This window comes from Pelodiscus sinensis, chromosome 2, assembly GCF_052426305.1.
Source record: "Pelodiscus sinensis isolate ZL-2025 chromosome 2, ASM5242630v1, whole genome shotgun sequence".
NCBI classification, from domain to species: Eukaryota; Metazoa; Chordata; order Testudines; family Trionychidae; genus Pelodiscus; species Pelodiscus sinensis.
The window spans coordinates 262955557-262969687 of NC_143053.1; the positions used below are offsets into that span (position 1 = coordinate 262955557).

At 50.4% G+C, this 14131-nt stretch overlaps 2 protein-coding genes across 2 annotated transcripts in view; both read right to left on the reverse strand.

Moving 5' to 3' along the window:
* Window positions 1-3006: 3006 nt before the first annotated feature.
* On the reverse strand, window positions 3007-3932 carry LOC149525502 (butyrophilin subfamily 2 member A2-like; the record flags this gene model as incomplete). Its single annotated transcript, XM_089776039.1, has 1 exon — window positions 3007-3932. A coding segment is annotated over one exon (588 nt), but the record flags the coding sequence as incomplete, so codon positions are not given.
* Window positions 3933-5723: 1791 nt separating this feature from the next.
* Window positions 5724-14131, reverse strand: part of LOC102445749 (stonustoxin subunit alpha-like) — a 79124-nt gene continuing 70716 nt past the window's right edge. Inside the window, exon 2 of the mRNA XM_089775952.1 lies at window positions 5724-7848. Coding sequence (XP_089632078.1) covers window positions 5801-7848 — 2048 coding nt within the window. The 3' untranslated portion in view covers window positions 5724-5800. The remainder of the gene's footprint in view (window positions 7849-14131) is intronic.

Here is a 14131-nt window from a genome sequence, read left to right on the forward strand (position 1 = left end):
TCTAGAGTTCTGGTTGCTTTTCACTTTCAGCTCCCGCTTCCCCAACACCCAGCCATCTGAAAGAAAAAACACAGCCTATCCTGGCCCTTTTTTGGAGCCGTAATAGGATTTTAATTATGTATCATGTTTTGTTTTCATTGTCCCTACCCTTTCCATAATACACAATGCATGTGTCAAAAGAAAACGCACATTCCTTCATAGATTAACGTCTATAACATCACATTAGGCATATCAATTTGTACACAAGGTGTAATGTTTCTATCATGCTCACAGAGTTTTCATGTATTCTTATCAAAGTGACAATCCACTTACTCAGAGCCGCCTTACCACTGTGTCCCTAATATTACCTTTCCCCCCTCATTCTTTTCCTATAAAGAATGTTACCAATCCCTCTACCCCCATTACAGAAAAGGTGTGGCTGCATTGGAGAGGGTCCAGTGGGGGGCAATGAAAATGATGAGGGGACTGCAGCACATGACTTAAGAGGAGAGGTTGATGGATTTTGGCTTGTTTAGTCTGCAGAAGGGAAGAGTGAGGGGGCATTTGATAGCGGCCTTCAACTTCCTGAAGAGAGGTGCCAAGGAAGATGGAGAAACATTTTTCTTAATGGTGGCAGATGGCAGAATAAGGAGCAATGATCCCAAGTTGTAGACAGGGAGGTCTAGTTTGGATATTAGGAAAATCTCTTTCCCTAGGAGAGTGGGGAAGCACTGGGATGGGTTCCCTAGGGAGAAAGTGGCATTTCCATCCCTAGGGGTATTTAAATCATGGCTTGACAAAGCCCTGGTTGGGACAATTTAGTTGGGTTTGGTCTTGCTTTGGGCAGGGGGTTGGACTCAATGACTCCTGAGGTCTCTTCCAGCCCTTTGATTCTGTGTTTCTAAGATTCATGAAGCAACAGTCACCTCTGCTTGTGGCTTTCAATGCAGAACCTCTAGCAGCTCATAAAGACCATGGACAGTGACACAGACATTCACAAGTACCACGTCTGGTCTGTATGATACGTTTTATTAGAGACAAGCGTCATTACAGTTACTCAAGCGTATAGAAGCCCTGCCAATTCCCATGCCCAAGCGACCAGTGTAGTCGCACTCTCAGCCTTACAGATGTTCCTAGAGTGATGGATTCCTCCCCCACTGAAGGTCAGGAGAGGGTTGGTTCCTGCTAGGGATTTTCCCTGGGATGCTCCAAGTTCTGCTCACTCTGTGAACCTGCTTTTCTATTGTTATTTTGACCCCTTCTAACATACTCGGCATGTGCATGAAGGGGTCAACCCTCTTTGTCCTCAGCCGCATTTCCATCCCTCAGAACTACAGGGTGCCCTGTTTCCCACAGGCTCTCTAGTGCCTCTCATTTCCAATGGCACCTGTGCACAGTGCACACCCTGCGGTCAGGACGTGCTGTGATCCATGTTACAGTGAGGTACAATCTCATTATCTCACAGAACATTGTGGTAGATTTTCCGTAACATCACCTATGGGCCCGTCTCTCCAGGCATCTTGGGCTCTTATGGGCACAGGGCCCTTCTGCAGTCACTTGTTCACGTCAAGCTTTCCTATCCCCGTGGCGAAGCTGAAATCTTACAGGCCTCAGCCTGCAGGCCTTGCATTTCTGCTGCGCTTTACTTATCTAGCTAATGCTGAGCATCTCTCTGATAGTCCTGGAACCCTACAGCTGGCATCCCGCTAGTGCCCTCTGAGTCTGTGTAACTGAGCATCGCAGTGACTCCTCGCCTCACACAGCACATCTGTACAGGGCCAATGACATGAGCTGATTGGCTTCTTCACCCCCTTCCAGCTCATTGTGGGTCAGAGCCTCCAGGTGCAGCTGTTCTAGGATGGGCACAGATCACACTGCCAATGGCAGCCTGGCGCTGCCGACAGGTCCCTTCACTTTCCCTCCCGCCATCTGCGCCATGCGCATCTCAGACTGACCCTCATACAAAGACTGTCGAAGGGATTCTTCCTGGCTCTTACACCAGTGCCTGGGCCATGCCAAGAGACAGCTCCTGCCCTGCAACAGAGAATCTCAGGCCAGGTCTACATTATGCTACACACCAGCCTATAACTTTGTTGCTCAGAGGCGTGAAAAATCTGCTCCCCCAAGAAATACCCTTGCTGCGATGAAGAAAGGGAGTTTTGGTGGCTCAAGCAGAGGGGAGAACTCAGTGTCCCAGAGTGTTACTGGTTTAAGAAGGGGATGGGGAGGGGGTTTGTTCTTACAGGGAACAGCACAGAACTGGGGACCAGCGGCTGGTGTCCAGCACACCCAGCTCAGAGGGCACGGCCGGGTGTGGCCAGAGGGAGGCCAATGGGCTGCAGAGAGGAGATCTCAGTACCCTGCCCCACTGGTTCCAGCCAGAGGACAACAAGGGCAGAGGAGAGGGAGGTGGAGAAGGGGGGCCTTGCCTGGGGAGAAGACAAGGCCGGGGTGGGGCTGCTGGAGAAGACTATTAAGGCTCGGCTGGACAGACTCTGACAGGACAGGGAGGGAGCAGGCAGAGCCCCCTTGGCTGCAGGGGAGACTTAGACGTGGGGGGCTGGGGGAGCCAGGCCGACAGGCCTGTGGGATCCTTTGCTGCATTCAATCTCCATAAACCCCCGTTTGGTGCTGACTGGGAGTCGCTCTGGGCTGGGGACCAGGGCCATGCTGTTCCCTCTGGGGGGGGCGGCAGGGGCTCAGAGTGAGGGGAGTCCCTGAGGGTCAGAGACAGGCTGGAGGCTCTGAGAGGCCCAGCCCAGGAGGCGGGGGATGGGCCCCGGGAAGAGCTGGGCTCCCGAGAAGGGGCAGTTGCACAGCAGCAGGTGCTACCCAGGGACCGTACAGGCCAGCGTGGGCCTGACCTGTGAGACCGCAATACGTGCACAACCCAGCCCGTGTAGCCGGCGCTGTGTTGACCTAACTGCGGCCCCTTGGGCAGGTGCAGTAACCACGGAAGACGCTGTCCCCTTGGCACAGCAGCATCTTCACTGAGGCGCTGCAGCCATGCGGGTGCACCAGGGCAGCTTTTGGGAGGAGACAAGACCCCCCACTCGAGCCCAGAAGGAGGAGTGACAGAACCCCTAGCTCTTCCAGAGGGAAATATGCAGCTGTGTGGGACACTCAAAAATGTGGGGCACCTCTGGGTCTTACTGTCCAGCCACATGCCTCTTCCTACCCCTCTTCTGTGGCTCTGATTCCTATTGCCCCCCCCCCCCCTCGGGCCCTGGTTTCATAGCGCTGCGTAGGGCCCAGAAATCCCAAGGACGACCCTGGCCAGAGCCAGGCAGCGTGAGGACAAGCAGGCTGGGCAGGCCCTGCGGATCCTGCATGGGTGTATCCAGCCTGCTTTGGCAGGGCCCCGCTCAGGGGCAGAGGGTCAGCTGGAATCCTGTAACCCACACCCAGAGGAAAGGGAAGATTTTCTCCCCCTTGAAAGAGGCCTGGTGGAAAGTGAAAACTGGGGCCAGGTCATCAGCATAATGAAATGCCACCAACCCCCCTTCATAGTCCAGAGAGACCCGGATCCTGCTGAGTTCTCTGCTCAAGGACAGGCGGGTGACAGGGGAGGTGTGAGCCAGGTAATCTCTGGCACTGCCCCACTTCTGCACCACCCAGAACCCCCCCTCGGGAGTGAAGCCAACCTCTTTCTTCCTCTGCACAGACTCCCTAGCCACCCCCACAGCCCAGTTTCTGGTGGGTCCTCCCTCCACCTTCACCAACCAGGAATGTTTCCCCGAGGTGAAGCCCTCAGAGCCCAGCACACAGAGCAAATAATCAAATCTCCCTGGATTGTGAGGCAATGCCTGGCTCTTGTCTCCCCGGCTCACGCTTCTCAGGTCTGCAGACAGGACGAGCTCAGGATGTGCCGTGGCTGGATCCAGAGCCAGAGTCTCTGGGGAGAGACAGAATGGGAGTGTTAGAGGCAGGCACGGGTCAATGATGGAGTGAAAATGTCACCTGGCCCAGAGCTGAGATTCAAATTTTTCCCCCTGCACACACCTGCTTAGGAGCCAGGCAGTGTGATGTGTTAGCATAGAATCATAGAATCATAGAATAATAGGACTGGAAGGGACCTCGAGAGGTCATCGAGTCCAGCCCCCCGCCCTCAAGGCAGGATCAAGCTCCGTCTACACCTGCCTTGAGGGCGGGGGGCTGGACTCGATGCTGCTCTTTGTATTAGCTAACGAGCTACCCAGAGAGCGAGATTACATGGCAACAACAATTCACTGACCCCGTGATAAGGTGCCTGGGGATACTTGGTGCCCCGCAAGAAAGCCAAGTTCAGCAACACTGAACTGTGTGAATGCCGGGAGGTAGCGAGTTCAGGTAAATGCCCTCACAGCCTTAACTCTGCCCCCAGGAGCTGGGAATAGCCCCTGGGAATTAGCTGCCTGCGCTGCACAGTGCTAGGTATCACTGTACTGATGGGTGGAGGGATACGTTGGTGCAATGTGGAAGAGCTGTGATGTAATTGCCAGCTGCTTTCAAGAGTGGTGCAGAGACAGGGCAGGAGTGAGCTGCCTTAACCTCACTGCTCCACCACCTGGAAGCCATCTCAGTTAAATAGTGCCCAGCCAGAGCCTACTTCCTAAATCCCTGTTTCAGCCCTGAACCTCCTCCTGCACCCAAGCTCCTTCCCAGAGCTTGTACCCTGCCCTGGGCTAAGCCCAGAGCCCCTCCCACATGCCAAACACCTTGGCCCAAGACCAGAACCCGCACTCCAATTTCCTGTCCCAGCCTGGTGCAAGTGAGTGAGGATCAGAGGGGGAAGGGAGAACAGGGCAAGACCTTGGAGAAGGGGTGGAGCAGGGGCGGGGCCTCAAAGAAGAGGTGGGAAGTGTGGGGGAAATCTCGCTCCCCTGGGGTACAGAGCCCCCAGAAGGGTCTGAGGCTGGAAGTCAAATCAGTGAGGCAGGAGAGAAACCTAGAAGGAAAAACTGTATTATGTATGCATGCAGGCTGACAGCTACCAGAGAACAATAGCAGTCAGCCCCGAGATACAGGTTTAGGAATTCTTTCTACAGTATGTTCAGACAGTTCAGTTGTTGATTGTTTTCTTTAACATATCAAAGTCTCAGCAGAAGTACTCTGAGACATTTCTGTTCACACCAGGAGTGCTAGAAGTAAGTTTTACAGAACAAAGCCACATCAGAACTTGAGTGGAGAAGTCTACAAGGCAAACTGTGACAAAAATAAGGGTTTACAGGACAAATTGTGACAGACTAGGAGTATCCATGAACTTGAGAGAGGCATTGTAAGGGTCTTGATTAGAGCTAATTTGATTTCTCTCTGTTACAGGGAGCGAGGCCTGGAAAACTTTTAACCCTTACAGCAGTTTTCTTTTAGAGAATTTTGATTTCCTTCACAGTCCCTCCTTTAGACACAATTGGAGTTATTTGATTTTTCTCCCACAGAAGGAAGTGAGGCAAGGGGATTTGGTTTGAGGTAGAACTTACATTGCACTTCAATTGAAAAAGTGATCTTGTGCTTAAAAAGGTTGGAGACCCGTGCCATAAACCATTCCCCACTCCATATACCTAACACTACACAGAAGAATGATACACACACCAAAATAAGATCTACAGATCCAGTAGATCAGGACATGAAGATTGATAGATTATATGAGGAGCTTCTCCTAAGCATCTTAGAGTTATTCATATCCCTGTCTATAAGTCCATTTCATAAAGCGCTGGGTGGTGTCAATCACATTATCCACCTGGGATCAAGCAATTTCCTTCCAATGATAAATACAGTTTCTCTAATTAGTTACCCCAGGGCTGTGTTCTAGGGAAGGGAGGGGGAGAATGTGCCAATATATTTAAATGTTACCTTTCTTTAGTGTTGAGATGCGAATCTCCTCACTCGGGTCACTCACAGCTCCGTCTGCACACATGGCCGACACCCGGAATCTGTAGTCTGTTTGTGGCCTCAGTCCATCAATGGTGTAGGACTCAGTTTTGTTTCCTGTCTTTTGTTCCAGCCATTTGTCTTCTCCAGACTCCTCTCTGTATTCCACCTTGTATTCACTTATACTGACTCCATCTCCAATGACACATGGACTCTCCCAGGTAAGAGCAAGGGCAGATGATACTACAGTCAGTGCTACAGGTTTCCCAGGGGGGCTGGTAGGAGGAAGCGTCTTCACTGTGTCGCTCACATCGCTGCTTTCGCTGAGCCCTGGTTTGCTCACGGCCGCGTATCGGAACAGGTACTGGGTGTTTGGGCGGAGCCCTGTGACTGTGAGTGTCTCTTGTGTGTTACTGACATTCACAGCCACCCAGTTCTCCTGCCCGACTAGTCTGTACTCTGCCCAGTAGCCGCATATCTCAGCCCTGCCACAGGCTGACGGTTTCAGCGTGAGCTGCACACGGTCATGTCTGACTTCATCACATGATGGAGGAAGAGGCTTTGATGGAGGCTGGAAGTCAGTGCTGAGCAGCTCTCCATCCCCATACAGGTAAATGGAAGCGCCTGGATTGGCCTTGTCTGGAACAGAGGCCACAATGAACCGGGTCGTCCCATTAGATTCATTGGCATGGGCAAAGTCAGAGATGCACTTTGCAGCTTCTCGAGCTTTTTTACGTATTTCCGTTTCCTCATACCAGGCTTTGGATTTTGGTTCCTCACTGACAGAAGTGGCTGGTGCAGGATCCTGAGTGTCCTTCATAGACTGGGTGTGAAGCCAGAGATGTAAATCTGATAAATATGGCTCCTCGTCGTATAAGGAGGTAAAAGTAAAAGAAACGACAAAGTCAAGCCCAGGGTCCAGCACTATTTTCTCTAGCTCAGTCTGGGAGGACACCACTTCTATATTCTTTAGGGCACTGAGATAGGAATTCACATAATTCATCTCTCGCTCCTTTGTGTCCAGGAATTCATTGAGTTTCTGAGTGTTGAATGGTGAAAGATTATTGCGTGACAGAATGTCCACCAGGGCCCCTTCCTCTTTCCCCCCACCACGGATGGACGGTAAGAGTCCTGCCAGCTTTTTCTGGAAAGTCTGTCTGTGTTGCTTACACAAACTTTGGAACTGTTGGACTTTCCTCTGGATTTCAGGGAAGGTTCTGGCAATCGGATTCTTCCCCATGTCGTTGCATCGCATGTCCAGTTCTGCCAGGTCCTCCATTGCAGTCTGAACATCAGAAATCAGCGTTAAGCTGATCTCATGCACCAGCTGAGCAGCTCTGGAATCCAGCTTGGTCAGTGGGTACAGCCAGACTCTCATGGGTACAGCGTTCTCCCCAAACTCACCCAGCAACTTTGGAAGGGTGGAATAAATGGTTATTGCATCTTGGAAATTAGTTGGATTTTTCTCAAGAGCAAAATCACCATGGAACTTGCAATTAAATTTGTCAGCATTTAATTTGTCTTTTTCATCCATTTTGAGAGACCCTGCCCCTTCTACAGAAAACGTGGGTAACTTTTTAATTGCAATCTGGAGTGTTCCTGCGATCTCTTGCACACTCTCAGAAGAAGAAACTTCTCGGTTGAACACAAAGAAAGCCTGGGCGCCATACAGCACAGCCGTGACCACGTGGGTGGCCGTGCCTTGCTCAAACACAGCATGATAAGTGACGTTTTCTGCTCCTAAATGGCTCATCGTTAATTCCTCAAACCTTGTTGTGGTCAAGTACTGGAGAGTGACTCGGGCCTGTTGTTTGGATTTTTTCATGTCATTTAAGTATTTGGCAGATCCACTTACTTCAACCAAGCCCCCTAGGAAGCTGGCCTTGAGCGATGCCGTGACATTGAGGGCGCTGGCCTTGTCCTCAATGGTGTCAGATGCGATGATCTCACATTCAGTCCTGGGCTGTGGTTGTTCCTTTACATCCATTTCAAGCTGTTCCAGACCCCACAGCGTGATCCCTGCAATGTCAGAGAGAAGCACATGGTAAAGTAGCTGACGGGATATCCAGCACACAGCGTCTATGCAGGGTTTAACTGTGTGTCATTTCTGAGATTGAAAAATAACAAACGTGGTGTCACTAATCATGGGTAGTGTGAATGGTTGGCATGAGTGAATGAACAGTAAGTGAGCTGAAGACAGGCCATACTAAGATTCAAGACAGTGCCCTGGAGGATTATGGACTTGCTTACAACTTTGAGAGAAAGGGCTGTGTGAAAGAAGAAACTGTGTGCGCTGAGGAGACAAAATAGTACAGAAGGAGGCAACGTTCCCAGATAAGAAGGAGTAACAAGGGAGAGACCTAGTCAAGGATAGTCTATTGTTTATCACTCATGTGAGGCAAACGGCATTGGGTGTTGTAAGCAGGACTCTCCAAGATCGGTCGGGAGAACACCTGAAGGAGGAGAATGCGTCCTATGGACATCACCCCACACGGACTGCGTGTAACCAATGGATATCACTCCACATGGACTGATTTCCACCTCCCCCAAGGGGATATAGACCACACCATTTTTCACTGGGAGTTGGAGTCTATTGATTCGGCATATTGGGGTGATGTGCATGTCAGACTTCCGCCTCCATCAAATTAACCAACATTACCTGGGGTTTGGCCAGCCCCAGAGGGTGAGTGGTATGCGTGAATGTGTTTATGAGAGTGTGTGTTACCATTGGGTTGAGAATTAGACTGTTAACTATTCAACTTAAGTTTAATTGATTTTAACCTGCCTTTTAAATGACTAATTACTATATATCGCTTTTAAAACTAAAACTACTCCTGAACAATTGCTGGCAATAAAACTTGTTAAAGGTACATTTGAGCTACTGTGGATCTTGGTTCTGTGTCACTGATTAAATGCCTGGTGTGCAACCTGATCAACCATACAACAGCGTCCTCTTGTGACAGTAGGACACCAAGTGAACTGTCTTGGTATTACACAAATGTGCCCAGTCAAGGCTGAACTACATGGCTAACAACCTCCTCTTACTCCCGCCTCCTTCCAGGACTTTGGAAGATGTGACCTGTTGTGATTTCTTTGGAATAAAGCCCTCTCTGGAATGATCAAGTTCACTCCTCACACTGGGGTTCGCTGTTCCCGGGAGCAAGTGCTACCCTTATGGGTGAAATGCCACGTCCATTAGAAACACCTGGTTCTTCGATATAAGCAGCTCGGAATTGCCATGTTTGATCTGTCTCCATCTAGCCCAGTGTTCTGCCTCTGAGGGCGTGTCTAGACTACAGGGTTTGTTTTTTTAAAAGTGGCCTTTTTTGAAAAAACTTCCCCTGCGTCTAGACTGCTGCTGCACTCTTTTGAAAGTAAATTGGAAGAACGCGGCAGTTTTTTCGACTGCAGAAAACCTCATTTCACGAGGAATAACCTCTTTTTTCGAAAGTGCTCTTTTGAAAAAAGGTGCTATGTAATGCAAACTGCTTTTTCGAAAGACAGCATCCAGACTGCCTGGGTGCTCTCTTTCGAAAAAGCAGCTTGCTTTTTCAAAAGTACTGCTTGTAGTCTAGATGCTTTTTTTCAAAAGAGGCTTTTTTGAAAGTATCTTTGAAAAAAGCCTCTTTCAAAAGAGGTTTGCAGTCCAGACGTACCCTGGGAGTGGCCAGCCCCAGATCCTTCGCCGGAAGGCATATGAAACCCTGCTCTTCTCTGGGACAATCTGCCCTCATGAAGGTCTCACTGGTCTGGAGATTGACTTCAACCTTGGGCCTGAGGTTTTCTATCCCTTCCCCCACGTTTCTTTCATTTTTACAATCCCCGTATTCTGGCTACCCCCATGAACGTCCAGTCCCACCGAACGTCTAACCTGGCTCAGGACACGTGCCCGGTGAGAAGGCGGCAGCTGGCAGATGAAGGGGCGCGTTTGTCCAGGCAGGACATCGGGGGATGGGCTCTCTAACGTGAAGGCTTTGCACAAGGAAGAGCCTGCAATGGCCCTTGCCAAGCCCACTACTAGCCCTTGATCTGCCTGCACCTGGGGAGCCCTGACCAGACGAGGCCTCCTGACTGGAGGTTGCTACCCAGACCCTCCTCCTCGCTGGCTGAGAATGCACCCGGCACATCCCTGTGAAACAGCCCCGCAGGGGAAACCCACCAGCAGGGATGTCCCCGGGGGGGTGCAAGGTCCATAACAACCCTCTCTCCACCCAGGGCCCCACCCTCACCCCGCCTCTTCCTTGTCCCACTCTGCCTGTTCCCAGGGACATATTTCAGATTTTGCTAGGGGAGTAGAGGGGCTGTGCATGCCCTGAGGGGGGGGAGAAAGTGAGAGCCTGGGGGAAGACTGAGGGCAGCAGCTTCAGCAGGGTAACTGAGCATGCTCAGTAAAATTCAAAAAGCAACTGGGGGGCATCCTCCCCCCCGCACACACACATGCCACCTCTTTCTAGGGCTACTAAGGCACTGGGAAACTGTGTTTTTTGGCAGATAACTAAGCAGTTAGCTGACAGGAGCACTGTATCTAATTCCTACATAAAAGAAAAAAATTAAATAAACATTAGACCCACTCAGCTCTAACACCAACCTGTGACAAGTCACTTAAGTGACACTGGTTAGCCTTCACATTTTAATATATAGTCTTACTTTGTTACTGATTCTGTGGAAAAAGACAGACCCCCCCCACCCCCCCCACCCCCCGCCAGGACTTTTGGGCTCTGTCTCAGCTCTGGGTTACAGAAATGGGCAGATACATCTGGGCTCTATATAAAAACATAAGACCGGCCAGACTGGGTCAGACCAATGTCTCTCCTAGCCCAGTGTCCTGTCTACCCAGAGTGGCCAATGCCAAGTGCTTCAGAAGGCACCAACAGAAGAGGCAGCCATCAAATGATCCACCCCTTGTTCACCCTCTGTTGAAAGTAGGAATAAGAGATCCTCCAGAAAAGGGCTTATTTTCCGGAGAATCCCATCTAGACTGGCGCTTTTCTCCGGCTTATCTCCAAGCCGGAAAAAAGCGGCAGCCATGTAAATGCAAATCCCGTGGGGGATATTTAAATCCCCCGCGGAATTTGCAATTCCGACGTGCTACATTAGCATCCCTTTTCCAGAAGGGATGCCAGTGTAGACACAGCCTCCATGAATGACCTCAGGTTGAGAGATGACTCAGTCACTGCAAAGGGTTGCTCTCTTCTCACAGGGATCCTCTTCAGGCAGGAATCAGGCTGCTTCGGTCCCAGAATTTCCCCTCCCCGCGAAGGGGTGCAGGGCTCAAGATGCAGACCACACAACTGCACCAAAATTCAAACTGTAGCCTCTCAGCACAGTATTCAGATCCACACAGCAGGCAGCAGCCCTGAACTCGCTGCTAGAGCAGAGCTGACCATGTGGTGACTCCTCTCACCCAAGGAGCTGAAGCCAACTCCTCCTGGCAGGGGAAGCCTCCCAGCAAACTCCACAAACTGGGAATCAACAGTGGAGACATAAAACCCAGCTGAGGGATCCTGCCGTCAGGTCCCTAGAGGCCAGTCCTCAGGGGGAACCCTGCATGCAGGCCTGGGGCTTACTAGGTCCCACACAGCCAGTCCCCCCCGCACACACTTGTCGTGGCTGTCTCCAGACTCCCCTCAACAATGATCTCTCCTTCCCCCTGGAGGGGCATCTCACTCCCTATGGGTTGCAGGGCAGACTCGGACCCTGGTAGGGAGGGGGAGCCAAGGCAAACTCAGAGCCTCTCCCTGATTACCTCAGTAATCTCCTTGGGGGTTACATTAGTGAAGAAGTAAATAGCATTTCCGTATTTTTTTTCCCACAGCAGTCATGATTTTCTAGACCTCTACCATATCCCCCTGCCCTTTGGTCATTTCTTGTCCAAGCTGAAAATCCCAGGCTTGTTAATCTCGCCTCATGTAGAGGCTGTTCCTTGTCCCTCATCATTTCTGTTGCCCTTTCTAGACCTTTTCAAAAAAATCCACTGGATCTTTTTTTAGATGCGGTGACAAGATCTGCCTACAGTAGTCAAGATATGGGCACACTGTGACAGGGCGTTTGCACTGCACTGGCCCTTTAAGGGCAAAAGCCCAGCTCTGAGTGAGGGCTGAGAGCAACGCCCCAGCTGAGGCAGTTCTGGCTAATGAGGGCCCAGCTGGGGGCTCTATAAAGAAGGACTCCTTGCAGGAAAGGGGGAGCTCACTGCTGCTCTGCAGAGTTTGCAGTAGTAGTAGGGCTCTGACTGCCAGGGAAGTAGGAGGCTTCCTGGAGGTAGAGCAGGGCTGGGGAAGTCAGGAAGAGCTGGGGAAGCTTCGGCCAAGCAACCCCCAGGCTGCAAGGCCTGAAGCTACTAGGGCTGTAGAGAGGCAGCCAGGTTAGGCAAAGGCAGCAGGTCCACACCCCTTTGCCAGTGATGAGTGGCCATTACAGACTGCGGTTTTGCTGAGGCAGGGGCTAGATGAAGATTGGACCTGGGTCACTGAGGCAAGGTGGGAACAGGGAAACTGGGGTGTTCCTGGGAGGAGAACCAGGAGCCCTGGGGAAGGGAGGACCCTGGAGTGCAAGCAGGATAAACGCCCACCCCCCAGAAGGGGGTGCAGAGAGACTGGCATGGGCACTGCTGGAGGGCCATGTCCTGAAGCAGACACCATGGTCAAAGAGAACACAGGGAGACACCAGCTAGAAGGAGGCATCCAGCGAGGCAAACAAGCTAATTCCTAGAGCAACCAGCTGGAGGCACCATGGGAAAGAGTCGGCCCTATGACACCCACCATGACCATATATAGATGCAATAGGATGTGTTCTTGTCTTAGTGTCCATTCCTCTCCTAATGATTCCCAACAGTCTGTCAGGCTATGTCTACACTGGCAGCTTCTTGCGCAAGAACGTCTTACACAAGGGTTCTTGTGCAAGAAGACGTCCACACTCCCATGTGCGAGCTGTGCCTTTGCGCAAGAGCACCCATGGCAGTGTGGACATTCTCTTGCGCAAGAAACCTCTGATGGCCATTTTAGCCATAGGGGTTTCTAGCACAAAAAACCCCTGCTGTGCATCCACACTGCCCTCTGCGCAAGAGCTCCTGTGCAAAAAGAGCTTACACTTGTACGAAAAGAGCGTAGCTCTTGTGCAAGAAGCCCTCTCAGAATGGAGAGAGGTAACTAGTGGTGTCCCCCAAGGGTCAGTCCTGGGACCAATCCTTTTCAACTTATTCAGAAATGATCTGGAGAAAGGGGTAAGCAGCGAGGTGGTAAAGTTTGCAGATGATACCAAACTGTTTAGGATAGTCAAGACAGAAGCAGACTGTGAGGGACTCCAAGAAGATCTCACCAAACTGAGTGATTGGGCAACAAAATGGCAAATGAAATTTAATGTGGATAAGTGTAAAGTAATGCACATTGGGAAAAATAACCCCAACTACACGTACAGTATGATGGGGGCTAATTTGGCTACGACAAATCAGGAAAGAGATCTTGGAGTTATCGTGGACAGTTCTCTGAAAACTTCCACACAGTGTGCAGCGGCAGTCAAAAAGGCAAATAGGATGCTAGGAATTATTAAGAAAGGGATAGAAAATAAGACACAGAATGTCTTACTGCCCCTGTATAAAACTATGGTACGCCCACATCTTGAATACTGTGTACAGATGTGACCTCCTCACCTCAAAAACATATTTTCACCTTGGAAAGGGTTCAGAAAAGGACAACTAAAATGATTAGGGGTTTGGAACGGGTCCCATATGAAGAGAGGTTAAAGCGACTGGGACTTTTCAGTTTAGAAAAGAGGAGACTGAGGGGGGATATGATAGAGGTCTATAAAATCATGAGTGGTGTGGAGAGGGCGAATAAAGAAAAGTTATTTATTAGTTCCCATAATAGAAGAACTAGCGGACACCAAATGACTGGATAACCGTAGTCAGAGAGTTGTGGTTAACGGTGCTAAATCTTGCAGGAAAGGGATAACAAGTGGAGTTCCTCAAGGGTCTGTTTTGGGACCCGTACTGTTCAATATCTTCATCAATGATGTAGATATTGGGATAGAGAGTACGCTTATTAAGTTTGCAGATGATACCAAACTGGGTGGGGCTGCAACTTCTTTGGAGGATAGGGACATAATTCAAAATGACCGTAGCAAGTTAGAGAAATGGTCAGCGGTAAACAGGATGAGGTTTAATAAAGAGAAATGCAAAGTGCTCCACTTAGGAAGGAACAATCAGTTCCATACATACAAGATGGGAAGCGACTGTCTAGGAAGGAGCATGGCGGAAAGGGATCTAGGGGTCATAGTGGACCACAAGTTGAATATGAGTCAACAG